The 26,726-nt window shown below is 41.9% G+C and overlaps 2 protein-coding genes across 13 annotated transcripts; one reads left to right on the forward strand and one right to left on the reverse strand.

Annotated features, from left to right (window-relative positions):
* Positions 1-1,111: 1,111 nt before the first annotated feature.
* On the reverse strand, positions 1,112-16,693 carry adar (adenosine deaminase RNA specific). 3 transcript variants are annotated; one of them, XM_038711377.1, is made up of 16 exons: positions 16,548-16,693; positions 11,395-13,169; positions 10,767-11,092; positions 9,920-10,109; positions 9,396-9,598; positions 8,355-8,490; positions 7,910-8,148; positions 7,474-7,630; positions 6,760-6,928; positions 6,403-6,496; positions 6,197-6,313; positions 5,884-6,011; positions 5,584-5,766; positions 5,311-5,423; positions 4,726-4,853; positions 1,112-4,058 (listed from the first exon to the last, which is right to left on the reverse strand). In XM_038711377.1, the coding sequence occupies exons 2-16, from the start codon at positions 13,039-13,041 to the stop codon at positions 3,734-3,736; spliced, it is 4,155 nt and encodes a 1,384-aa protein (XP_038567305.1). In that variant the 5' UTR covers positions 13,042-13,169; positions 16,548-16,693; the 3' UTR covers positions 1,112-3,733. The 3 variants fall into 3 exon arrangements, with proteins under 3 accessions (XP_038567305.1, XP_038567307.1, XP_038567306.1); XM_038711379.1 differs by lacking the exon at positions 16,548-16,693 and adding an exon at positions 14,714-15,003; XM_038711378.1 differs by lacking the exon at positions 16,548-16,693 and adding an exon at positions 14,591-15,003.
* On the forward strand, positions 15,901-26,470 carry LOC119897578 (neuronal acetylcholine receptor subunit alpha-7-like). 10 transcript variants are annotated; one of them, XM_038711385.1, is made up of 11 exons: positions 18,497-18,705; positions 19,657-19,802; positions 19,928-20,067; positions 20,288-20,332; positions 20,888-20,997; positions 21,089-21,168; positions 21,433-21,600; positions 22,086-22,280; positions 22,698-22,847; positions 22,963-23,072; positions 23,987-26,470. In XM_038711385.1, exons 3-11 carry the CDS (start codon positions 19,990-19,992, stop codon positions 24,860-24,862), a joined length of 1,812 nt encoding a protein of 603 aa, XP_038567313.1. In that variant the 5' UTR covers positions 18,497-18,705; positions 19,657-19,802; positions 19,928-19,989; the 3' UTR covers positions 24,863-26,470. The 10 variants fall into 10 exon arrangements, with proteins under 10 accessions (XP_038567314.1, XP_038567309.1, XP_038567308.1 ...); XM_038711386.1 differs by lacking the exons at positions 18,497-18,705; positions 19,657-19,802 and adding an exon at positions 15,901-16,239; XM_038711381.1 differs by lacking the exon at positions 19,657-19,802 and having other exon boundaries at positions 18,490-18,705; positions 20,891-20,997.
* Positions 26,471-26,726: the final 256 nt, after the last annotated feature.

Here is a 26,726-nt window from a genome sequence, read left to right on the forward strand (position 1 = left end):
GCTGCTGAATTGGACACAAGACCAAATCTAATACTACACAGAACTGATTCAGAATTAGACACAGAATATCACTATTTGTTCCCAGTGAGACATCACACGGAGCGACAGCTCTAAATGGCGTTCAAAGTGTTACTGCATCACATTAAGACACTGCTGAAACAGTGTGGAGTATCAGTATTATCCAGTATCATGATTTTACAGCACATAATTAATATCTCTGAAAGAAAACACCAAGAATAGACATATTTTGACTTCTATAATACCCCCTTTTTATTTGATTCATCCTCATTATCATAGCTTTGACATTTTGTATTACTTTGTTTTATATTGTAAATATTCCATCCCTTCTTCCTATCTCATTGGTCTACTGTCCATCTTTACGTATCTCTATGTACACTTTCAAAGCAGTTTGCATCTGGTTAGATGCTACTTTGTTGCACTGGTACTTGTGGAGTACAATGTCAATTCTGACCTAACCCAAAACACGTCATAGTCTTTTGAAGATGTTAGTGCTGGCAAAAATTTCCTCATCTTTAAGGTCTAAAATAAACATTTGTACAGTACAGCATAAAAATGCACAGATCTTAATCTGGGGCTGATTTCATGTTCTGCACATGCACATAGCCTCCAGCCCTAAGGCAAGGACATGTTTCCATCTGCTGATTCTTTGGAGCATTGCAATAGGCTCTGCGGCTATTTGGAGGCATGGCTCTCAACGCCACGATGAGGAAAGGAGCTCCTGTGGGAAAGATTTGCAAACTGTACAAAAGCCCCGTGGTGTTCCTGAGGTCCCCTTCATCATACCTACTTACTCAAACTTTTAGCCTACAAAGTGTCTTTCCAGTCTTTCGTTTCCGCATAAGTATAATCCAAAGCTTTGTCATATGAGGAGTCAGAAGCAGATTGAGTTTAAGAAAGGGGACATTTTCAGTCCCCTTTCTTAAACTCAGCAGGAGCTCCGACACAATAAAGATCAATAAGCTGCCACAAAATTTCAACCCCCCTGAATCATTCAGACACTTCAACCCCCAGGTGAAGGAAGTACTCTTGTGGAGGTATGGGACAAAATCTATCAGGCTCTGATGAGAAGAAAATACCAGAAACGCATCACTCCATTGAAACACTGCTACTTATTTTATTTCTTTTACTTTCCAAATTTCATTGGTAAAAAAAACAGCATATTCCATTGCAGTTCCATTAAAACATCAGGAAAATAAATGTATAGAAAAGCAATTGTAGATGATTTACAAAATATATACATTAAACCTATACATATACATACACACACACACAGACACTGTATGTACACATTATACTCAAACATCCATTTTTGCATACAGTGGGGTCCAAAAGTCTGAGTCCACTACCGAGAACTGAACATTTCAATGTTAAAAAGTACACAACTAATAAAAATGTTCCTCTTTTAAAAGCGCCTTATTCAAATGAGCTGGCATAAATTCAAATAACGTAATCTTTTTAAAAAATGCAAGAAACAGTTTGTTCTGTTGCTATTATTACATCTTACATTACGTGTAATTCCTTTTGCAGCTAGTGTTGTAGAGGATGTCTGATGAGAAAATACTTTCCACTAGTTTTCAAGTTTTAAGTCTTTATTAAGGGTCAAACAATAGTATAAGTCACTGCTGCAGACAATATGAAATCCGTACTTAAAACCTGAACTTCAGGGCTGCAGTAAGTGAGCTACTTACACATAGACCAGACGCAGTTGACACTCAGTTATACGCATGCATATAGTCACTCATAGCTTAAAGCAGGCCTTTTGAACAAACAATGGCTCTATAAGTGCATTAAAGCTAAACAAAATCCGTATCAATTAAATTATCATGGAAAGCGGACTTTTATGGTTTTTCCTCTGTAGTTACCAGACCTGATACACAGTACATATCTGTGAAAATCCAAACTGCCAATGTGATCGTACACCTCCGACATGCTCTTAGAGAGCACTCAGATATTGTGGTTCTACAAAAAAAACCTGTGCTGCCTTTCTGCACAATATTGTCCAATACAAGCGCATGACAGGGAACACAGCAAACACTGAGAAATCTCTTTTGTATTTCTGTAATACAATTTTTGTTCATTTCTTCAATTTTCTTTAATTTACTGCATTGATAAAAAAAACATTATACAATATATTGAGAAGTAAATAATTTAACTTAACATTTGTGTTCGTCTCCGATAAACAAGAGTTTCTGGAACTGGACTCAGGCTTATGGACCCCACTGTACATCTGTGTGTTCATGTATCTGTATATACCTGATGTATATATTGCACCATCCATCTACATGTACCCAAATCAAGAACCACACACTCTCCTTAGACAACAAAAACTGTCCTCACTTAGCAGTCCTCAAGAACTGGCCATACAAGAGAACCCAAAAGCCTTTTTGTATCGAGTTGTCAAAAACAATATGCAGGCAGGACAGTAGAGACTTTACAGGATTTGTTAGCATGGCCAGCTACTGATGAACATACTGACAGAAGTGAGAATAAAAAAAATAAAAATTAAAAAAAAAGGGCACATACTCAAAAACACACAAGAACACAACATAAGAACAGAACTATTGTACTTCTTGGAGGCTGTGACATCAGAAATTCTTTATAAAAGCACAGAGAAATGGTAGGGCTAATGAAAGAACCTATGCTAATGTTAACCATAGCTACAACATGTGGATAGATGGACAGCTGGGGGGTGTACAGTATGTTAAAAGTTTATTCAGAAAGAGGCCTGATTGAAAGCTTCAGAGAATGTACAGGAGCTGAAGCCTCAACTGTTTGGTTAAATCACTGATCAGAGTAAAAGTTGGCATAGATGCTCTTTTTTTGTACAGTGAAAGCTTCTTTTGTGCAATGTAAGCTGGGACTGTGCTGAGGAAGTACTAATTTACTCATGACATCTAACTAGGGTGACTGCAATTTTCAAAAATAAAGATTCCTGCTGAGAGCATCCATTGTTTCTGCTCACTGTCATAAAAGCAGCTGCTTATAATTCCATGCAGTACAATATAGGGAGCAGAAATAATAAGCACTGCATGACAGAGGACTTACACTCTAAATTAACTTAATCACAATTATAAACACTGCTACGATGGCAGGTCATATTAGGCTTGAAGCCAATTAGCAGCACTTGTCAGTTACTCAAGCTCTAGTGGCAAAATTAGACAACAGCGGTCTAAAGAGGCCAAATCTACTGAGTCATATGGTCAAAGAACCTGCAAGAAATAGTTCACATCTCAAGTAGAACAGTGGAAAAATAATGGCATCTTATGCCAAAAACTACAATGACCAGATAAAACCTAAAATAACAATTTGAAACCAACTCCCAGTTACAAACAGTATAAAGGAAGCTGACAAAGACTAAAAGAAGCCAGATTTGTAGCAGTGTTTACCATGGTGATTTACTGACTTCAAAACTAAATCCTTTTTCATGTAGTGTTTACATCATTCTGTCCACCCCGTGGATCTCTCCACAGCTCTTGCTGACTCTTCTCAACCTTTAGCCTGTGCCCTTTTCATGTCAATAATCTCTCATTTAAACTGTCCTTTTCCATCACTCTTCCTCTGCAGCCTTTAACCATGTTCCATCAGAAGATACAGTGCTGGCTTTGCATTGTTTGATTGTCCTTTTTTCGTTCTCATCCACGGCTTTGTGCTTTTCTCTCTCCACATATATATTTATGTTTTACCCACTTACAATATTGCACCCTGTACTGTTCTACGCCTCCTCTTGCTTGTACTCCATTGCTCCTCCGTTCCTACTGCTGCTGTATCCCACATGGACACTTGTATCATTGGTCCTGTTTCCCTCCCCTGCCTCAAAGCTCTTCTCTTCAAGCGGCTTGCCGATCCAGGCGCCATAACCGTGAACACTGAGAGCTCGGAAGAACTGCTGCTTGGCTAGCTGGAAGGACATTGCCGACATCTTGGCATGGGAGTACGAGGGCAAGGAGAGGAGATCAGTGCGGCCGCACCGCTGGCACAACGCATGGAACAGACTGAACAGGTTGGACTTGGACACTCTGGAGACACCTAGTTTGTTCCTAGAGGGAAGACGTTAGAGGACTCTTTACTTCAGTGTTCATAAAACTGAAGTGTGACTGTGTCACGGAAAACATAGTTTGTCTGACATGAAAAGTTCCTCTGATCATGCAGTGTTTCCCTTTTAGCTTACTTAATTGCCTGCTGTTTTGGGTGATTTAATTATAATTTAATTAAGCTTGTTGTTTATTCATAGTTTGCCACATCTTATATTTCTTTTCACAGGATGTGGTGTTTAGGATTATTTGGGACACACAATACTAACTCAAATAGATTTATAACAACTGATTGTGATATTTTTAATAATTCTTTTGGAAACAAATTCCATGATATGGCGTTTGATTAATGTCATGATAATCAATAACTCGTACAAATGAAAAAACTAAATCACATTTCTGGAAAGCATTTTGGAGGCATACTGAGCTACTGGGTAAATCAATTTAAATTTAAAATATCTGCTTAGTCAAAGGATCGACCTGAATGCGTTGTGGGTTAATACGAAGTTATTGTTATCCACTAGAGAAAGACAAAAACACGGAACAGTAGCACGAAATTCCTTAAATAATAAGTTGTTAAGTAAACAATTACAGACTATACAAACAATCCAAAGCTATTAATAAACAAGGTGTGTTGACATCAGGAGCAACAGGATCTGGTTTAGTTACATACCCATCCAGTTTGCCTTTGGTCCCGTCCAGCACCTCCACACTGTGTTGGTCTGGAAAGCTCCAGTTCACACTGGACTCCTTGGTCTTGCCTGTGTGACGTGTGGAGTCGTATACACTCACCCTGCCCACCTACAGTCCAACCAGGGGGTGTGGGAGAAGGGATGTGGGGGAGAGCATATTTAGTTCAATGAGTCTAATTTTGCCCTTCAATGTGAGTCAGCAATTCCAAACACAGCGTGTAAAGTTCGATGTGTAATGCATGTGTTTGTAGATTACAGAGAGATTCACTAAATTTCAATAAGTCACTGATGTGTAAATGAAAGCCTAGAAAATGTTCAAAAATGGCTAAAACAAGGAACAAGCTGACTTGAGCACAACTGCCAGCTACTGTATTTCTCAGGCATTTCGCCCAGCGGCATGATACTGACCTACCTGTTTTTTGTTAAATGATGGATGAGACAAATTAAAAGATGATGAGCAATGAAGAAACAAATGTTGGCAGCTTAATTGATTAATTTAGTGAGAATGACCTCAATACTCCTGATTAATGTCCACATGTGAGATTGTCAAAAATGAGTGCAGTTACCTCTGGGTGGTTCAGCATGAAGGGAGGAGGGAGATTTTGAGTGAACCCATCACCGTCTCTGGCCAGCCGACAGCAAACAGCACGTGTCAGGTGCCCGTGGCTGTACAGATAGCCTGACAGATCAGAACAGCACAGACAGGTTGTAGAACCGAAATGTTAGACAAGTTAGCATGAAGTGGGAATTCATCAATTTCACAGCTGTTAACTCTCGTGAAGATTTGTCACATTATCTTTTCCTCAGCTGGGAAAACAATGCACAACACTATGTTTTACCAAGCGTGATGGACTTCAGGTAGATGGGATGCAGGAAATGGGTGAGCAGCGCCCCCTGCAGACCCAACACATTCCAGCGCAGGATCTTATCACTGCAGCTCATGGTTCGCAGCCTTTCACCATGCTGGATGCCGTCCCAGGTGGGCACAATGGCACTTGACTCCACTGGGATGGTGCCCTCGCCTACAAGCAACAACACACACAAAGGTCATAGGTCTTGCTTCCAGACAAGAGAATGGGTTCATTTGCTTCCATGCACTGCACTGATAGATATCTGTTGAAGTCAGACTCATCTCTCACCATTCTCCACTTTGGTGCGGAGCTTGCCCTGCTTAGCGTTCTCAAACAGAGGCTGATGGCCCTCGACTTCATCCCCTGACTCACTGCATGACTTGTCAAACAGAGCGCCATCACCACAAGGTGCCGTGCTATAGATAAGAGAGAAAGAAAAGACATAAGGTAATTGATATGACAACACACCATAACGACATGCAGTTTAAAAGAGGAAGGATCACATTCGAACATGCAACACTGAAGTATCCAAGTGATGGAACGAAAGAGGAGAGCATGGAGGAGGCGAACAAGGAGAAAACAAAACATCTGATACTCCTACCTGATGTAGAGGTGAAAGGTGATGTCAGATTTGACTCGCAGTTTGTTCTTCTCCGCTGGCTCAAATATACTGTCACTTGCGTCTTCATAGTGCTTGAGCAGCTCACTGTACAGAAACCTGAGCAGAAAGGAGATGGCGAGTTAGACTTTTACACGTGTGTGTGTGTGGGGGGGGGGGGGGTCATTGATACGGAGCAAGATGTCTACCGAACAAAACCCCTTCTGGAGATTATTTCAGCGTGGCAATCATTAACGGTGTCCCCTTTAAGGCTCAGCTCCTCTCCTTTAACGCAGCGATTTCCTGCCAAAAAAAATGACAAGAGAAACACATTCAATGTCAAAGAACACGACAATGCAACGCCTCTCGGTTCCACAGTGACCTATTTCTGTTCTTGCTTTCTGACAGTGCATGCCTCTGAGCACAGAAATCCATAAAAACTTCCTCACATCACAGAAACATGCAGTGACAACTTCTTTTTTATGTTGCAACTCAATTTCTTATACTCCCTCTTATTACAACCTCCCTTTGCTTCATGGGTTATATGCTAAAGGTAATGTATATACCAGTTCCCAGGCTGACAACAGTCCCCAGGCCCTCCCCCCTCCTCATGACGATGGTGGCCAGAATCTTGCGTCCCAGAAGGCTGTGCTGGATACGTGTGGTCAGGGCGTTGAAACGCTGGTGACTCAACATTGCTATCTGGTCATGCAAAGTGCTGCCACTCACTGGAAGCTAGAGAGAGGGATGTATACAGGACAGGCAGAAATAGAGAGCAAATGAAGATTATTTGATATATCTGACATATTTGAATGTGCAATCCAATAATAGGTAACAGTACTTTATTATAGCTTTCCAAACATGTCTAAGGTAATCTGCCCGAGTATGTGGTAAACTACACATGTGCAGCCAGAGGATGACTGATTCACTTACTGTCAAGAAGCCAACGTGTTGAGTAACAGACATTGGATGTAGTTTACTTTAGATCGGCTAGGTTTTATCTTAGGTTACAGGTTATAAGTTTTAAGGGTGCATATGGATATTTATGCTGTTTTTTTGTTGGTTAATCAGTCAATTACATACAGGAGTTTACTGTGATTGAGTTGAAGCTTGATCTTTCAACACAAGAAATGAGGTAAGCAAAACCTTTAGCTATGCCTCTGCTATTTCTCTCACTCCATTACTGCCTCATCTCCATGTGGAGCAGTGAAAGTTCTTTTGATGTTGGTGTACATTCAGGTTTCATATTAGAAAATGTGAAAACATTGAAAAGTCAGTACCTCAGCTGGGATAAGCTCCCCAGTGCGGGCTGCCCTCTCAGCCTCTCCAATCAGAACCCGTAGAGCAGCGTCTGCTGCTTCCTGTTTTCCCTGCTTTTTGTTGGACGCACACACTGGAGGGAACCAGCGTCCACCAAGTTTGGCCTGATAGGTAAACCTGAGCAGGAGGAGCAAAGAGAAAGGCAATCAGATGAGGATTTGACAGGGTTTTATCACTCAAGGAGCCCATGGATGCTTTAAAACCAAAGGGAGATAAACACAGATATCGACTCAAGCACTTTAGCAAATGCAGCTAGAACAGAGATCCAGTGAAATGAGGCAAAAGAGCCTTGATTAATGTTCTAAAACTTTAAATTACTATATGAAAAACATCATTTTTATCCTTTGCGTACATGTCAGTTGCGTGTTTTCGTGCATTCATGCAGTTCAGACATACTTAGGCTCATGTGCTGGCCCAGACTGGCCCACCAGCCGAATCTCAGCGGCAAAGCCCCGGGCTCTAGCGTACTCCAGAAGACCCGACACAGCATTGTTGTTCAGGTGGTTGATGAGGTCACCAACCCCTGCCTCATGTGCTGCTCGCAACTCATCTGCTGTCAGAGGGGGTAAAGAGGGACATGTAGTCCCAGAGCCACTGCCATCACTATCACTGGAAGAGCCCAAGGGCAGCTGAGGCTGAAAAAGAGAGAAGGAGTAGGAGTAGTGAAAAGAGAGAGGTATACGTTATTGAGCAAATGATGCAGTAGTGTGACAGATACGGCAAAATAATTTCTTTCAGCCTGAGTGATGTGTTATTTTTTCACTCATTTTGGGCAATATGCAAACCCCATCTCTTCCCTCCCAAATGAACATCAAGTTATTATGAGCTTCTCACTCCTCACCTTGTTGAGCTGCAGTCTCCCATCAGCCATTAATTCTTTGACGGCCTCCTCTGCTGCCAGTTGGCGCGCTGCCTTCTTGCTTGGAGCTGAGGCCTCTGAAAACAAGTTGTCTCCGACCTTCACCTTGTACATGAACCTGGACACAAGCAAGGCCAGGCAAGGCAAGTTTATTTATACAGCACATTTCAACCACAAGGCAATTCAATGTACTTTACATAAAACACAAATGCAACATAGGGATATTTAAAGGCAATTTTTAAAAAGAGTCAAAAAGAAAATAAAAACAGTTTCATTTACCCAGAATACCTACTTGTTAACCCATAATTCTAACAGTTTTGTACAATCTTCATAATATCTGTAATGGGTGACAAATAATCGGGCTTTCCCTTGTTTTGCTTTTTTGATTGATCTCTCACACCAGTTAAACCTGATCCTCCTTCTCGTACAATATCTATTTCCTCTTATTCACGATCATTACAGTGAATCTAGATTATTTGCACTACGATCTTGGTAAAAGCAGTCAAAACAGTGGAGAAAAACTTCCTCAGAATTCTACTCGGCCCTGCTGAGACCTCAAGTTTGTCTAAGGAGTGGAGAAAAGTGTACTCGTAATTCTACTCGGCTCTGGTAAGACAGTTAAACCAGTGAAGAAAAATGTTCAGCCCTACTCTGCCCTGCCCAGTGACAGTGGAAAACTATACTATAGTCACAGGACAGAGAAGGTGATAAGGTCACAGTACCAGTACAGCCCATGGTGTACTAGTGATCAGGACAGACGCATGCGGCTGGAGGAAAACACAATTTTGTATTCCATCTCCCAGACCGCTGCCTAAAGGGATGGATTATAAACAGTAAAGTATGTTAGTGAGTGAATGGACAGAGATGGTATTGTGTCTTTGTCAGCTGACTACAGTACTGAGGACAGATTAAACAGAAATAGGCTTCCCCGAGGAGGAAACGTACGACCACAAAGGGACTTGCAGTGTGGGGGAGAACAACATCCAAAAGGGCAGATTCAGAGGGAGGTGAAGGAGCCAGTACCTAGGGTCATGTGGCGGTCCTGCCTGCCCAGTGATGATGAATTCGATGGGGTTCCCGCTGCGCTGGCTGTACTCCATCAGGACAGACACCGGATTCTTCCCACCAGGCAGAGAGCGGGACAGTGGCTGGCGAGGTCCTTCCGTCTTCTCCATCCCTTCTACACTACCAGTCCCACAAATTCCCACCGTGCCTTCAGCTGGCCCCTGGTAGACAGTGGACAAACAATATATTATAACACTGTTTTTTTGGTGACTGGAATTTATGAATAAAAACTGCTACTGATTTATTCACAAGTTTTACCAGGGCTGCAAAATAATCATATATAAAATGTTGGCCTCCGCAGCCTCTTAAACTTGGCTGGTGTATACTGACAAGTTGCTGTTATCAGAGTTTGCCCTGGTGCATTAAATGTAGTGTTCTCTATGTGTTAAGCGCCTGACAAATCTCAGGTGATTGAAGCATGCTTTGGCAGTCTTCAGATGGCTGATGGGGGCTTATTTCCACACTTTCAAACACAAACATACATTGGTGTCTGGGAGTACATCCATCACTTGGTCCATACTGGCATTATTTCCCTCATCCCTCGTCCCTCCTTGCATCTCTCCCATGAGAATGCGCAGGGTGGCCGCAGCAGCGTCCTTTTTTGCAACCTTCTTACTGGAAGCTTCTGCGACAGGAAACAGCCTCCCGTTGAGCATCACCTGCATACGGAATCTGACAGAGGGAGGGGGAAAAATGAGACACAGTGATCCGTCAATACATGATTAATTGAGCGGCTACAATTTTCCGAGACTACAGTGTTGCATTACAAGCAAAGTCATTTTCATTCTTAAATCGACAGCATCATATATCATTATTAAGGCAGATTTATATTTCAGACTTTGTCACCAGGTGTTTTATAGAGGGTAACAAACATGTCAGTGGAAAAACACAAAATGATGTATATCGCATAATAAAACAACAGATAGCACTTCAGCACCCCAAGTCTGTAAAGTGCTATTTGGCTAGGATGGGCAAAAGCTTGTGTATTTGAATATAGTTCCAAGTGTTATATTCAGGAATGCAATGATACAATTTTCTTTCTTGACACCTCAACTTTAGAACATCTGCTGACATGTATTATTGCTTAAACATCAGTACTCCCTTTTGAAACAAATTAAAATCTCTGTGTATTTCCATGACTTAATGAATTTAACTGATATAATGACAGTGACAAAGACACTGTATTTAATGTGGATTAGTCACTACCTGATCCACTTCCCATCCCAGTAAGGTCAGTACATTTACAAGACATTGATGACAGATTAATTTGCTTTTCACCTTGAATCAATTAAAACTTAACACTAACAAAGAATAGATTATCTGACTTACCTTGGGTCGTGAGAGGGTCCCCACTGGTCGAGGAGCAGGAACTCACAGTTCTGGCCCAGATACTGGGCATACTCCATGAGGCCGCTGACAGGGTTCTTCAGCCTCACCTCCTGTAACTTGGCCCACAGGTTTTGGGGAGGTGGAGCAGCCAGCGACACAGCTACAGTTCCTACGGCGTTGGCCTTCTCTGCTGCTAGTTTCCCGGCATCTGTCTCTTTGCGAATGGCATTTAGGAATTCTGGGATGTCGTCAGTGGCCCACTGTCCCTCGTTGGTCTCTTCGTCTTGACATGGTATAATGGAGGGGGGCTTCAGCGAGGACTGGGACTAAAAAGAGAAAAGCAGAAGAAATAGGCTTAATAAAATCAGGGCAGAATTTGGGCTGGTAATCTTAGCTGAATACACCTAGCAAAGATGTTTCACATCTTCCAGGTACGATGCGTCTTTTTTCTGTCAAATGAATGGTTAAATAATTTTATTGCAACCAGTAAATACAATGCTTACAATAAGACTGAAGACAGCAAATAAACTGCTTTTTCAGGATATGACAGCCATGTCATGTTTAAGGTATCCTTCAATGTTGTACTATGTAATGCCACTGTATGAATACAAAGCAGAATTTTACCTACCGCTTCACTATGACTTTGCTCAGGCATCCAACCGTCTAGAAGTGGCAGCGTATCGAAGCCTGGTATTGGTGGTAGTGGTGACGATGGCAGGAATACGGACCCTCCTCCCATCTCATCTCTCCTGGGTTCTACATGTATCTGATCCCTCTCAGTTGGGTAGCTCTGTGCGGCTTTAAGGCTCCTCTCCATCCTCTCTCTGCGGTGGGTGGAGAGCTCCCATGTTGGAGGGTTGACTTCTGCATTCTTGATGACTTCACCTTGCTTCTCCAGTGAGTAGAGGGTAGGATTGACCTGCTTGGCATTCCTAAGACCAAGATTTTTGGCTATAACAAGAGCGGTTGCCTCCCTTGAATGCAGGAGGTATTGCAAAACTAGCTCCTTCTGGTCTGCCATTATGGGAAGCTTAAACTCCTGATCGGTAGAGCCGGCAGTGCCGGGATGTTGTTTCTCCTGGTGCTGACCTTTTGCTGATGACAGGGACTCTTCAGAGTCAAATAACTCTAAAGAGGAGCAGTTAGAAGAACTGGATTCTGTGTCAGAGTCCTCTTCTTTGGCGTGTCCCCTGTTTTCTGTTTCTGTTTTTAGCTCAACCTTGGCCTCAGGTTTTGGAGGGTGTTCTGAGCTAACACACTGATGGGAAGGTGGACTTTGTACCTTAGAGTCTCGATCTTCCTCACCTCTGAGAGGTACTCTGTAAAGAGTCCACTGGGGAGGGAGGAGTCCTTGCTTGGAGGCTTTCTCTGACCGTTCCAAAGAATAGAGAGCCTGGTTGACTATCTTTTTGGGCAGACGCAGCTTTTTGGCTAACAATTTTGCACAGATACTCTCAGCTGGCTTTAAAGCAGCCAAAGCCCTGTAAACCTGGTCCTGGATGTCACAAGTAAGAGTGATGTTAACTTTAGAAAAGCTTGAATTTGTAGAGCTGTTGGATGCAGAATATCTGTCAAACCTCTCCTCCCCTCTGTTGGGCCTGTCTCTATGAAGGGACAAGTTCTGAAAACTGTCATACAGAGAGTCTGTTTGGTCGCACCATTGTCTGTTGGAGTATTGGTTGTAATCTGTACCTTGTAACTGGTTCTGATTCTGATGTCGAGGACCTGGAGTTCCTCGCGGGGTTCTTACACTGGGTGGGTATAAAAAACTTTGGTTTTGACTATAACCCCCTCTTCCCCTTGGGCTGCTGTTGTGGTTTGGATATCTACTGTAGCCTGACTGGGTCTGGTATAAGGAACCAGGTGGCCTACCGGGTACCACTCCCCCTCCCCCTCCACGTGGACTGGCTCTGAACTGCGGCGCCTCAGAACTTTGACCTCTTAGGAACTCTACCTGATGGTACTGAAAGGAATTGGGAGCAAGACTGGGACCGTGATTCTGATTATTTGAGCTGTTATGGGGCACTGGATTAGAGGCCACTTTATTGTGGTTTGGTATGGGTGGAGCAGAGGGGCTGAAAGGAGGCGGGGGCTGTATGGGACCTATGGGTCGGCCAGGGCTGTTGTAGTAATTTGAATATGGGATCTGCTGTGGGCCAGGCCTAGGGTGGAATGAGGCTGGACCAGGTCTGTAGCAGTTCTCCTTGGCCTGGAGGTCTGGGGGTGGATGCCTGTAGTAGTGTTCTTTGGAAGGCCCTCCTCTACCTCTGCTCATAGCGCAGGGGTTGAGCGTGAAGGGGGCCGGTGCAGCTGGATGTGCAGCTTCTGTATGAGTGTACGTCCTCTAGCACAAACAGGAGACCCTGATGGAAAGTCAGGGCAGGCCAATTGCACAGCGAGCGCCTGAAATACAAACAAAGGACAATGTCAGGAGAAAATTAATAAATAGAAAAAGAATTAAGAGTTAGATAATTAAATGGTGGAAAAATGAGCGTCAGCCAAAAGGGCAATAGAAACTGTTTTTCCAGCCAATGACAAAAGCTCAGGCCCTGCTGGCAAGCCTCCAACCTGCTCAAGTGTCCTTGGACAAATCAGTGAATCTATATCAGCTCTGAGGACACTGTTTTTAACATGATCCTACACTCCTGCCTTCCTGAAAACAAATAATAATAATAACACAGTGGACAATGAAATATCTGGGCATTAAGGAAAAAAATAAGATTATGTGCAGAGGATAATTTCTAACAGACGCCAACACTGTTGTGTATATCTTCAGATTGTACACTAGCCAGTCTACAAGGATAATGCAGGGTGACATACTGTCTCTCCCAGTTACACTGAAACTTAATCCCAGGGTAAAAGGGTGGTGATTAATTATTCAGACCTTCTTGTGACTATTCTATTTTATTTCTGGCCTTACAAATTATTGCTGGATCTGGATCCATGGCAGGAGGGAAAAGTGAGACACCGATGCAGACAAAAAGGACAGTTCCAAGGACACAAGACGAGTAAAGCTCTGCCCAGCATTGACAAGCTGTGGACAGAAAACCATGCAGTTGCTACTTGACAGTCTGGATTATAATAATAAGCTTTTGCAGGATAAAGTTTATTCCTCCCACATGAAAACATTTACTGAGTTGAAATGTACATCATGAACTGCATAGTGCAGAATTCCAATATCCTTCCATGGTGCAACAAACATTGATTCAGCCTCAAGTGTCATATCTGACAACACTCAATAATGTATATATCAGTGAGACTGACAACAAGGGGACACCCAATACTGAGTCAGGTTTGGTCCCCTTTGGCCCAGTCAGCATCACTGGCCTATCACGTGGAGCTGAGCAGGCCAGAGAGCCACCACATTAATAGAGAATGCCACAGTGTTGGTTCATCACAGTAACAGGGGCCGACAGGGCCTGCAGCCCATACGCCAGAAGGGCCTGAAGCTGACTCATCTTGACCCTGATGCAAGGCAACAGTTGACAGCCAAAATAACAACTCTCTGTTTTTCAGAATCCACTGTCATTATGCTGCTCTCTGTTTTGAGCCTGGACAAGACAACCCACGTGACAACTGATGAATCAACTATTTTGCACACTTTATGCTGCCATGTCAGGACGCTGCTAAATACCACCAATGCATAGTTTAATGTTCTAAGTGACCCCTTCCTTCATCAAGGAGGCCATTATAACCATACCAGTGCAGAAATGAAACCTGGTACATGCTCAAAATACGGCGCACATATCCTCACATGTGCATGCAACACTACACAATACACGGTAGCACAAGGCCTCGTGGACTCAGAGTATTGTGGAGCTCACCTACAGCAGACGAGAGCAAAGTGGCAGCGGTAAAAGGTGGGAGGTTTTAACGTTACTGCTCCTGCAGCTTCTCGGTGACCAGATGACTTAAACAGACTTACGTTAATTAAAAATAATACTAACTTTCAAGAGACAAGTCATGGAGTAACCACGCAAAGGAAAGGAAGCACGGGACGGGTTGCAGATTATCAATTGTTAAACTGTGTTCGATTAATTTGTGAAACGGCAAAAACTTTTTCCAACGCTCAGTGACTTCCTCTCTGGACGAGCGTGCTCCTTTCCGCAGCTCCCACGATGAAAACGCCTGGGCTGTGTCTGGCTTATAAATGCAGTATGAAGTGCTGTAAAACCGCGTTGCTTGACTGTTGTACCACGATAGGAAAGGGAATCCACTGCCTGACTCGTGTAACTAAAAGGAAACATTGGGGATGGTTTCGTTTTCTTTTCTGATGAAAAGTTAGGTTTCTATTGTTGGTCACGTGATGGGCAGAGGCACACCGAGCCCAGACAAACTGACAGTCATAAAATTATAGCTGTGTAGTGGCTGTCGCTTCATTTTCATGCTTAAAGAAGGATCGCTGTGCGGTCCAACTCAAACAATCAATGTGCCTATGGAGCTACAAGGACAAGACAGGACGTGAATCACGCAGTTCTGAGGAGACACCACAAGCTCAGATCTGATGGTCACATTAAAAATAAAACGGCTTATAGTAATGTAATACATTTTGAAGAGATACAAATATCACAGCAAGATCTTGTAACAGGGTTGTGAGAGGAAAAGAGACGGAAACAACAGAATAGAAATAATACCAGAGTTCGCTGTTCTAAGATCCAAGGGAAAGGAGGTTTCACTGTTCAGTAACAACTATTAAACTCAAGAGTAGCACAGACGCATGCTGTGCCTAAAATAATAACATAATTCCCTTTTCACACATGCTTCTAACAACATTGCTTGTATTCACTCATTACAATGCACACAGTTGAACATAGAAGTCAGTACAGCAGGGGTGCGTGCACTCGCAAAAAAGTGTGACTACATCAAAGTCAAATTTTGCATACGTGTGTCTGATTTAATTATGAATTATTTTATTTAATTTAATCTGTGTTCAGTTTCATAGAATGAGAGGTATGTTTAACGTCTACTATCGTTGCCAAATACAAATGTACAGAACTGCATTACAGAGCAGTGGATACATACAGTTAATATTACAAAGCCACGTAGCGATGGGATGTATAAAATCATCCTACACAGTTTCACATGTGTGTATCATCGTTAACTTAATCATTACAACTCAAACTCACGTTCTGATAAAAGTTTAACAGGATGTCTAGGCCACTATACAAAAATAAAAGACATTCAGAAAACCCTTGTAATTTCTTCTGAAGATGGACTTCCTCGTAAACATCTAGATATTTGACGCCTTGAATAAATGTCTCATTGTGGTTTTATGTGAGTCAAAACACATGGATATTATTGCATCCATCGCTAAATGGGCTGTGGTTATTTTAGGAGGGTTAATCGCTTGGAGGGAAACGGATGACAGTCCTCGCCGTTATCCTTTGCTTTTGCTTGAGGCAGACTTGGAAGGAGCCGATCGTTATTCTTTGAAGGAACTTAAAAGCTGTTACTTGAACAGCGGACGTTAAAGGTAAGACGTGTTGCTTAAACACGTGACACGTGTTCTCTAATGTTTAACTTTCGAAATGTCACAGTGAAGTCATAGTAAAGGACGAAGCCTGCACTTAACGGCAGCCAAATGAACACCGATCTTCCTCCTGCTAACGTTAGCTAGCCTGCTAGCTCATCACTGGCAACAGCACACCGCACTGGCACTGCACCATTTCCAACTACTGCCCGCAGCACAGCCAATTCCGTGTCTGCTAAAGCAAAACACAGGAACTTCTCTTCGCCCAAGCTCTAACAATTTAATGAAACGTACTCGCGTTAATCTGTTACCTTAACTTGCAGGGCTTCGCCTCAGACGGCTCTTGTTGGTGTGCAATGATTTAATGCGGCGATACAAACAATCAAAGAACTGGTGCGCGAATAAGTGACGTCTATCGCTTGCGACCGACACAAACAGCTACACGTCCCGTGTAGATGACGCAGCCTCATCGGCAAGGTTCGAATATCTTTCAGGCGTGTCCTTCGCATGTTTCTGGGTTGGATATTTTAACAGAGGGACAAACTCTCAGTTTTCAACTTTTACACTGTTGCAACCTAAATTATGAAAATTGCAAAATTGGCTTGGCCTTAGTTAGTTAAATTTAGCCAAAGCAGTTTAGGACATTTAAGCTTTTAGTATGTTATCTTTATTTATCTTTGTTTATCTTTGATGTCTTTGTATAGTGGTATTTACTTTTCAGTGTATCAATTTAAATTTTATTGTACTGTTTGTATTTTAATTGTAAAGCACTTTGATTGAAAAATTTATTATTATTGATTTAGTGTTTACTTTGCAATGTCAGTTTCCCCCATGTATAGGTTTTGGTAATTGTTATTTGTGTAACACTATTCAAAAACAAGGTTTGTCTTTCCATCTTTATCAGTGGCCAGGTGCTGATCATTCAGTCACTCCGTATTTAACATTTACCTCCCTTGCATGTACATTTTAAGGAATTTCTGTATTTAAAGGCACTTTTTACAGTCATAATTTTGTCACCCACTTTTGTAGATGTGAACGGCCCTTGTGAACTGCTGTTATATTTACGACCTGTCTACATTTTCAGAAAACAGTACTGCTGTTACATTCTAAACCAAAGTAAATATTCATCACACATACACAGTTCTATAGTCAAAGGGCATTACCTGCCACAAAAAATACATCATGTAAATATATTCATATTTCAACATGATATGATATTTTCACTGAGAAATAACCAAATTCACCTTGTAACAGTAATTCACTTTAAACAGAATAGCAACACAATATTGAAGTTTTGGAAATGACAAGTTGTTAATGATACAGTTATAAATGCTTAATCTAAATCTATTCTATATGTTTATATGTTATTTTAAAATTAAGTTGTGTTTGAAATAGTCATCAAAACAGTCTGCAGGGACACAGTGTCACTGTCTCTGAATGTGTGGGCATCACATATTTATTATAGGAGAAGAGAAATGATATCAGCTCATAATACAACCACAGAGGCACAGAGTATAAACCATGTGATAAGGTGCCTTTCCTTACCACCCCAAAAAACAATTTGAGTTTATTTTATTTTGAAAACTGTAACACAAAAAATGTGTTTATACTATGGTTTTAGGAAACCACATATTATGTTTGCACTTTATGAACATGTCCAGTAGGTGTCAGCATTGCTCTGTGGATGCACTGATGACTGCACTAAGTAAAAACCAAAGCAGCCTCCAAATATTTGCTATAAATTAGAAAGTGTCAGACTGTAATAACTTAAAACTGTTTGCTGTTTCAACTGATTTAAAATGTGTTTATGTTTCTTTGAAGGTCACTAGTGTTTAAACAGAACATTGTTATTCTGCTCTCTTTATTTCTTTCCCAAGCTGCAAGTTAAAGACACATAAAGACAACTGCTACTATAATCCCATAAATTAGATCCATAGACTCTCTCAAAAATGATCCAGATTACCCGACTGCCGTGACCCCCCCCCCCCCCCCCCCAGTAAATCCAGGGTAAAATAACCGAGGAGTACTGATGTGATGACAGATGAGTTCATATCAGAAGGTCGGCAGGAATTAATAAGCAAGGAAGCATGAAGGATGAGTTTGAGCTGTAGGTCAGGGTATGTTTAGCTCTCATTATCTGACACACAGTATCTAAAATACAGCGTCTGAAGGAGTATTTGTTTCACTGCATTTTTCACCCACTCTATCCCTCCTGCTCGCTCTCTCTCTTTCTCTCTCCCTTCCTCCTCCTTTCCCTTCCCTGCCACTGCCAGTATCACACTCTCTCCACATGTTTTCCACAACCTCATAAGACTCCGCTCTCTATCTCGCTCTCATTTCTTCACCCTCTCTCATCTTCTCTTCTTATCATCTTCTCCCTCTTCCACTCTGTCTCTGTTAATACAGAGGAATGCAGTATGTGGCAGGCTGGGGCTCTCTGGCTGTTGATAATTGCGACTCTGCTTCGGGGTGAGTGCTTTTTCAGTGGTGCTTTGAGTGAGACTGCGCTCGAACAAGTGTTTTCTGCATGTGTTATATAGACTGTATGTACTCTTGCATGTCTGTGCTACAGAGCACTCTCTTCCTAATAACTGTGCATAGCAGTAAGCTCTTGTGTGTGTTGGTGTGCAGCCAGATGGATTTTTTTTTTTTATAATGAACAAGCAACAGTAAGAAATGTAATTGTTAATACTGCAGAGCTGTGCATTTTTTTGTCATGTATAAGACAATACTATAATAGATAGCTAGAAAGAAAAGGGTGATTATGAGGCTGCTAGCGGTTAATTAACTATGGCTGCACATTATGGACACTAGGGACTATTAATCTGAATTATTGGCATACCATCTGATATTAATTAAGGTCTAGTTAGTGAATATAGATTTGACGCAAAACAGTGAGTGCATTAATCTAAGACTATTTAGCACTAATGTATATAAAGTGTTATGCAATGTTTGGCTGGCAGTGTGCAGCTTTTTAAAGTGTAGAGTAGTTTTTAAACTTATTAATTGTGCCTCTTATATACACTAATAATAGCTCTCTCTCGCTTCATCAAAACCATTTCCTTGTGGAGAATGAATCAAGAGTAAATCAAAGGCCCAGCTTGATGGAGTTACAGGGCAAAGAGATACAGTTCTCCGCTCTCATTGTCGTGAGTGCTGTGTGTGTGTGTGTCTGGGGTGTTTCAGTGTTTAATGGCCTCACTATTTCCTGCATTGGAATGTAACTGACATTTTTAGAGCGGTGGAAAGACTCCGACTGTCTGCTGGCGATCAATCACAGATGTAATTGATTAGGAGGAGTGGGATTCTTTCTCTCTGCCCCCCCCCCCCCCCCCATTTTCTTGCTGCCTCCTATGCTCTCTTTCACTCACACCTTTTCATTCTCTGTTCTTCTCTCTTGTCCTGTGTCATCCACTTTAGGAGCAACTCTACCTTTTCCTTCACCACTTATAGCCCACCGTCTGTTTACCTCCATTGGAGCATGTCTACTCTCCCTCTATTAGTTTGTTTCTTACCTGTCTGACAATTTCTACACCACGGTTTTCTCAAACAGCCCTTTTATCATTGTAATTACACCATTTTTCTGCTAGTGCCTTCTCCCTGATACAGCTTTCTCTTTGTAACTCTCACTTTTACTCTTGCTCTTCTCTTGTGATCCAACTCCATTAAACTCCCTCCCCCTCCTATTCAGTGTCAGTGCAGGGTCCTCACCAGCGGTTTCTACTCAGGGAGCTGCTGAGGGACTACAACCCCATGGAGAGACCAGTGGCGAACGACTCCCAGGCTCTCACTGTTCATTTCTCCTTCACTCTAATGCAGGTCATGGATGTGGTACGCATGCCAGGAATGCAGCATAAACACAAATATATGCTCATACAATACATTCAAACAAGAAATGCCCATATGTACCCAGTATTTACATTACTGTAAATGTGAGTATCCTGTGAGTATTGTTTCATGACAGACATGAAAAAGTATGAACATATCCTTTAAAACTGTTAACCATTTAACTACCCTATTCTCTTATATTCTATTCTTTGTGTTATGCAAGGATGAAAAGAACCAGATCATCACCACGAATGCCTGGCTGCAGATGGTGAGCATAATGAATAACATTAATAATTTGATATTGATCTGTTCTGCTGGCTGGGTTTCAGTGTCATGATACTGGGTGAAATCTGAAGACATTTGGACTTCACTGCAGATTTCATCACGCTTCTGCCTCAAACATGGTCCTGTTATGAGAGTTGACCAAGATATTTATGTCTATCAAATCAATTCAGTGTTATTTATCCAGCCCAAACTCACAAGTCACAATTTTGCCTCAAAGGTCTTTACAATCTGTACAGCATACGACATCCTGTATCCTTAAGCCTTCCTTGAACCTCTTGAATAAGAAACAAATTCCCTGGGAAACTTTACCAGTGGAAAAAAGGAAGAAACTTCAGGAACAGCAACAGCAGAGGAGTCTTTCTTCCAGGATGAAGAGACAAACAAAATATGTTGGTTGTACATAAAAGAGCAAAATAACAACATCTAAATTACAATATGGAAAATCAGACTCACAGTGTGTGTCTTGTCTATGTTTATTCATGTATGTCTTCATGTTTGTGCTCACATGTAAAACTGGTGTTGTGCTTGTGTCTCCCAGCAGTGGTACGACCACTACCTCCAGTGGAACCAATCAGAGTATCCTGGAGTTAAAAATCTCCGTTTCACTCCTGATCAGGTCTGGACACCTGACATCTTGCTTTACAACAGGTATGTGATATACAAGCATACACTCATACGCAGTGCTGCTGCTGCTGCTGCTGACCTCTAAACTCTCTGTCTCTGTCTCTCTTTCCTCCAGTGCTCATGATAAGTTTGATGCCACCTATAAGACCAATGTGCTCGTTAACTCAAGTGGCTTCTGTGAGTATCTGCCTCCAGGTAAGTTTGTATTTATCAGCATCTTGGCCTCAAAACCAAACAACGTCTTCAGTCACTCTGTATTCATACAGCATAACTCATCCTGAAGCAAATTAATTCTGTGAATGTTTATTGCAATTAAATGTTTTCTTCTTCACTTACTTCCAGATGGTTGCACAAAAAATATTTTTTCTCCTTCATTAGATCTTGGGATGATTCAACAGGACTTATATTTACTTTCCTTTCACTGTAAACTATTTCCCCTGTTTTCTTCTGCTCTTCAAGGAATATTTATCAGCACATGTAACGTGGATGTACGATGGTTTCCGTTTGACATCCAGCGCTGTGAACTGAAGTTTGGTTCCTGGACATTTGATGGCTGGCTGCTGGACATCCAGATGAAGGAGGCGGATGTGTCAGGATACATGCCCAATGGAGAGTGGGACCTAGTGGGTGAGGCAGGTTGTCGAGGCCCTGGACGACACACGGGGCTCCATTACCAGTGCTTACAGTACTGTAATGCAGTGCTGCACCTAGCTTTTATATGCTTTTATGCATTTACAGTATGTGACATATTGCCACCACAAAGTAAATGGGAAACATCTGTAATATATAATTCAGGTACCAAACGGACGCCATCCTTGATTTTCAAAAAATTTTCATAAAATCAGAGCTGTCCTACTCTCTGTTTCAGTCGTGCTTCTTTAACAACTTTTTATGATGCAGGTCCTATGTCAGACTTTTCTTGATATGCTTCTTATTTCACAGCACTATATATCCCACTTCCTACTCACTCAGCAAAAATATTCAAATTCACACACAGTTCATTAGCTATGAGTTCCTGAGATTCTTTGTTTTCTTTCTTTCTCCATCCTCACTGGTGTTTTCTGCTTATTATGTCGTCATTGATGCATCTGTGTCTTTCTCTGTCCGCTCAGAGGTCCCTGGAGGTCGTCATGAAGTCTTCTATGACTGCTGTGCAGAGCCCTACCCTGATGTTACCTTTGTGGTGACCTTGCGGAGGAGGACCTTGTTTTACGCTCTGAACCTCCTCATCCCCTGTGTGCTCCTCTCCTCCATGACCCTTCTGGTCTTCTTGCTCCCTGCCAACTCGGGGGAGAAGATCAGCCTGGGTGAGGAATAATATGGGCAACAGTAAGAAGGGCTGAATATGAGAAAATGGAAAACAAGCAGTCTATAATAAGTCTCTTATAAGTCTATAAGATAAAATATATTACTTGCTGCATGTTCTTTACTCATTGTGAAAGCATGGGTTTATTTCACTCTTCTACTTACAATCTCTCTCTGTCACCATTACTGGAAAACCTTCAATCAGCTATGCAGAGCTTTACTGTGGTGTCAGGAAGGCTGAGATGGAGGGAAGGAGAGACAGAGAAAAGGCAAAGACAGAAAAGGCAGGAGGGAAGATGAGAAAGACTAAAATCGAATGACTTTTCCTTGGAGAGTCAGAAAGACGTGACGAGAATTCAAATGCAACATAGCTAATATACTGTTCCACTGAGTTTACGCATGTACTTTCTTCTCCTAAGGATTTCTCTTCTTTTTCTTTGCAACCCACTCGCTGCTCCATGGTGTCCTGTGTCTGCCTCCAGGCATCACGGTTCTGCTTTCTCTGACTGTCTTCATGCTGATGGTTGCAGAGATTATGCCCGCCACTTCAGACTCTGTACCCTTGATAGGTCAGTTTCTTTCCGTGTATGTATATGCGTGTATCTGTTTTGGTGGTTTTTAGGGAAACTGACATTGTTCATAGCATACAGATTGTCAGCAGTCTCTCCCTCCTGTCGTTCTCAGGTCAATACTTTGCTAGCACCATGGTGATTGTCGCAATGTCAGTAGTAGCCACAGTTATCGTACTTCAGTTCCATCACCACAACCCCAACAGTGGACACATGCCACGATGGGTGAGTTTTAATAATAATAAATTAATACACTTTATTTATGGTGCACTTTTTTGAACAATATCAAAAATAACATTCAAATTGCTTTACAACAAAACAAAACACAACTCAAAGTAGAGTGAAATATAAATAAAACACGAAAAGGCTTAAAACTTGGTGGTTAAAACCAACTGGATAAAATAAAAGGGAGCCAAACTAACTAAAATCAGGGAAAGCAACAGGATAAATGTGTGATTTATAAGAGGGCACACATTCAGCTAGGCAGTTCTCCTCAGGTAGATTGTTCCAGAGTCTCTGGGCCTTAAAAGAAAACGCTTCATGACCCCTGTCTGTCTTTATCTCTGACTCTGGGATGGCCAAAAGGTCTGTAAAGACTAAACATTTCAGTTATAGAGCTAATGTAGTTGCCTGCTGATGCAATGATTTAACAGAATTTCTTTTAAAATAAATTCTAAAATGAACAGACAGCCAGTGCAGAGAAGCAAAAAGGATGTAATAGTATCCCATCACTTAGTTCTGGTTAAATCGTTGCGTGCGGTTTTTGTAGCCAGTCTAAGGATTTTTGATTAAGATAGATGAAAAGTGCATTACAATAATGTGAAAAAAATGATTTTCATTGTCTTTAAAACCAAGTAAAGGTCAAATGTGAAATGAAATGATCCTAAGTTGATAAAAACATGACTGAGCAAGCTTATTAACATAGTGATTAAAATTTAAGTGGACTAAAATGTTACACAAAGATTTAACACTCAATAAGAATATTAAATGTGGTTGTACCTGACCAGCAATATGTTGAAGGATTCTAAAAACCACAAAGAACTCTTATTTTTCCTCTGATTTGTTTATGTGTGAAAATGTGCATCTGTGTTCTTCAATTAATTTAAATTCTTATCAGTATTTGTGTCCCTGTGTGTCAGGTGCACTTGGTTCTGCTGCAGTGGGTTCCATGGTTCCTGCGGATGAAGCGTCCAGGAGAGGCAGCGGAACCGACTTTTTCCAACAACCAGGGAGACTCTCAGGGCAAGACCCTGTCCTCTCCTACGACCACCACTACTACCATCACCATCCCCACACCAGTGAACTCCAACCTCCCCCAGAGCCTCACCTCCCTGCAGGCCAGCCTGGCTCAGCTCAACCACCCCCTGTCACATTCACTGCCCCACCGGCCCAACTCTCAAGCTGTTATGCTCCCTAATCCCATCCACAGAGATCCCAGCCTCAATCCGCATCCACAACCCAATGGTCATCTGCTTTACATGGGCTTCCAGACTTTCCAGACCACTGCAGAGCTCGAGCCAGTTCAGAGCAGCCGAACCACAAGTCATGGGAGGGTTAACAGTGGGCTAGGTGGAGAAGAAGGAGAGGGAGCAGCAGGACCAGCTGGAGATACACCTGTCCATCAACACCTCCCATCTTCCAGGCTTGGGAGCACCGCACAGGAAACTCCATTGTCCCCAGACCCTGACGCATCAACCACAACCTCTGGACCCTGTGTCCTAGAGGCAATGACTGGAGGAGGGAGATCAGCTGCTATACACACCCACAGTGGCATGATTCGATCTGTGTCCGTAGACAACCAGCTGCAGACTCTTCTGGGGGAGGTGCAGTTTTTAGTTGAACGCGTTAGGGAGCAAGACCGCCAGCTCAGTTTGGCGGAGCAGTGGCAGTTTGCTGCAGCTGTCATCGACCGCCTGTTCCTGGTGGGATTCAGTGTTTTCAACATCATCTGTACCATCGCTATTCTCATGGCTGCACCCAACTTTGGAGAAGCACTGTCAAAAGACTTCCTCTGACAGCCCAAAAAACAGAACGATTTGAGAGAGCAAGATAAAGAATTTGATGGAAGCACAATTGCTGTTAACTGGGACATACAACAGCAAATAATTCCTATTCAGCGAGCTAGAGTGGAGCGTGGAACATGTGGAGTGGACTATGATGCCGAAAGCATTTTTCATGATGTAACACACCTGATCACGCTCATATTTACTGTTCACACATTCTTTTTGCAGGGGTCTTTGTTGAAGTTTGATTGATGTGTTTGTTTCTCCCCCACTCTACTCTAGGACAACAGTGAAATAATCATCTCATGTCTTGATCATTTTGGTGAATTTTATTTTCAGCAATTGGACTGACAACTAAATCTAAACTTCATCAGGACATCAAATCTGCATCAAAGTCTCATTGGACTATGGACATACGGTTTGTGAACTAATTATTGATTAACAAAATCATCAATGATTAATATTTAACAGTTAAATTAGACATGGTGAATGAGGATCCTAAGGGAAAATCATCCCAGAATTTATGTGAACCCTGGGAAGCATGACTTTATTAAATTTGTTATAAAGATTTGGTACTGCCGAATTGGGATGCTACATGGGGAAAGTCCGGACAAAAAGTGGAAATGGATTCTGAGACTGCTGCATGTAAAATGACGAGCTTTTACACTCGTGCGGGATTCCTTTCTAAGCACATGTGAGTTACAAGTCACAATGTTTACAGTTTCCTGATTCCACTGATTCTCCGTGAAAACTCCCCAAATATAATGATAATTGCGGTACACACACTTTGTTACCACTGAGTGGGTTCTTTCCAGGATTTTATTAATCTTTTTTTTTGCAGAATTTCAATTTCATTTTCAATGGATTTTCCCGAGTGTGCTTTTTTCATAGGATGTCCAAAGTCAGTGTGATCAGTATTTGTCCACAAGATTACTTCGTTCCTGATATTAACAACACAAAAAGAAGAATCTTAGGTGAGGAAAATCTTAATAACAATAACACAGCCTGAACATCATCCATGTGATGGGATGATGAAATTGGGTATTTGTTTCTGCAGCACCTTTAACAATCATGTTAGGTTCTTATTATACTGTAGTGTCTACTATAATGCAGAAGACGTACTAATATCGCTAGAAAAATATGCTGCATACTGCCATAGGGATTCTTTTTTCCTTTGTCAAACTAACAGTGCATTGGAGTGATCTCATTAGAGAGGGTTGGATAAAATACTCTCCCTTGTTTCAGAATATAGGACACACTTTCACAGTCACAACAAGACCAAAGATTTCAAAGCCCTGGTTTAATTTGTGATACAGAACATTAATGTCTTTCTGTGCAGACACAGATAGGGGTCAGATTGCTAGCAAAGTGTGAAAGAGGGAAATTATAGGTTATGTCATTTTTTACAAAGGCTTTTTTATCTTACAGACACACACCGCAGCATACCTTCAATCATTCACTCACACTCTTTTACAAAATTATAATCTCCATGGCCCTGGCTTTGAATGTAAATCATGCCATTTATTTCGCAGAAGTGTTGGACACTCGAATGCCAATAGGTTGTGACAGACTGAGCTGTGAACACTGTGAAATAAACTGTCTAGTCTTTTGTACTCTCTAGACGTCCATCAAACCGCCTATTCTCTGGCTTGCCTCCGTTCGATCGAAGTTTAAAAAGGAACGCAGAAATAGAGGAGAGGAGGAGTGACGGAGAGGGGGTATGGGATGGAAAAGAGCTAGTGAGGGGAAGGGGAAGATGGAGGTAATGAAGCACAGCAATAAAGAGGGCAAAAAGAAGCAAGAGACAGAAGGAGCAAAGGAAGGAGGGGGGCTGTGCAGAGGCACGGAGACGGATAGGATGCAGAATGAAAGAGAG

The sequence above is a fragment of the Micropterus salmoides genome, unplaced genomic scaffold (genome assembly GCF_014851395.1).
Source record: "Micropterus salmoides isolate LMB-PRFRI ecotype aquatic unplaced genomic scaffold, ASM1485139v1 Ms_hic_scaffold_11, whole genome shotgun sequence".
Classification (NCBI taxonomy): domain Eukaryota; kingdom Metazoa; phylum Chordata; class Actinopteri; order Centrarchiformes; family Centrarchidae; genus Micropterus; species Micropterus salmoides.

Bases quoted from the DNA above. Each gene is read 5' to 3' on its own strand.
- adar (XM_038711377.1), bottom strand. From the start codon at position 13,041: ATGAGCAGAGGTAGAGGAGGGCCTTCCAAAGAACACTACTACAGGCAT. The intron at 11,093-11,394 runs GTAGGTAAAATT...TTCTCTTTTTAG, and splicing joins AGCAAAGTCATAGTGAAGCG to TCCCAGTCCTCGCTGAAGCC. The intron at 6,929-7,473 runs GTACTGACTTTT...CCCTCTCTCTAG, and splicing joins GGGAGCTTATCCCAGCTGAG to CTTCCAGTGAGTGGCAGCAC.
- LOC119897578 (XM_038711380.1), top strand. From the start codon at position 18,654: ATGTGGCAGGCTGGGGCTCTCTGGCTGTTGATAATTGCGACTCTGCTT. The intron at 21,169-21,432 runs GTAAGTTTGTAT...CTGCTCTTCAAG, and splicing joins CTGTGAGTATCTGCCTCCAG to GAATATTTATCAGCACATGT. The intron at 21,601-22,085 runs GTGAGGCAGGTT...CTGTCCGCTCAG, and splicing joins TGGAGAGTGGGACCTAGTGG to AGGTCCCTGGAGGTCGTCAT.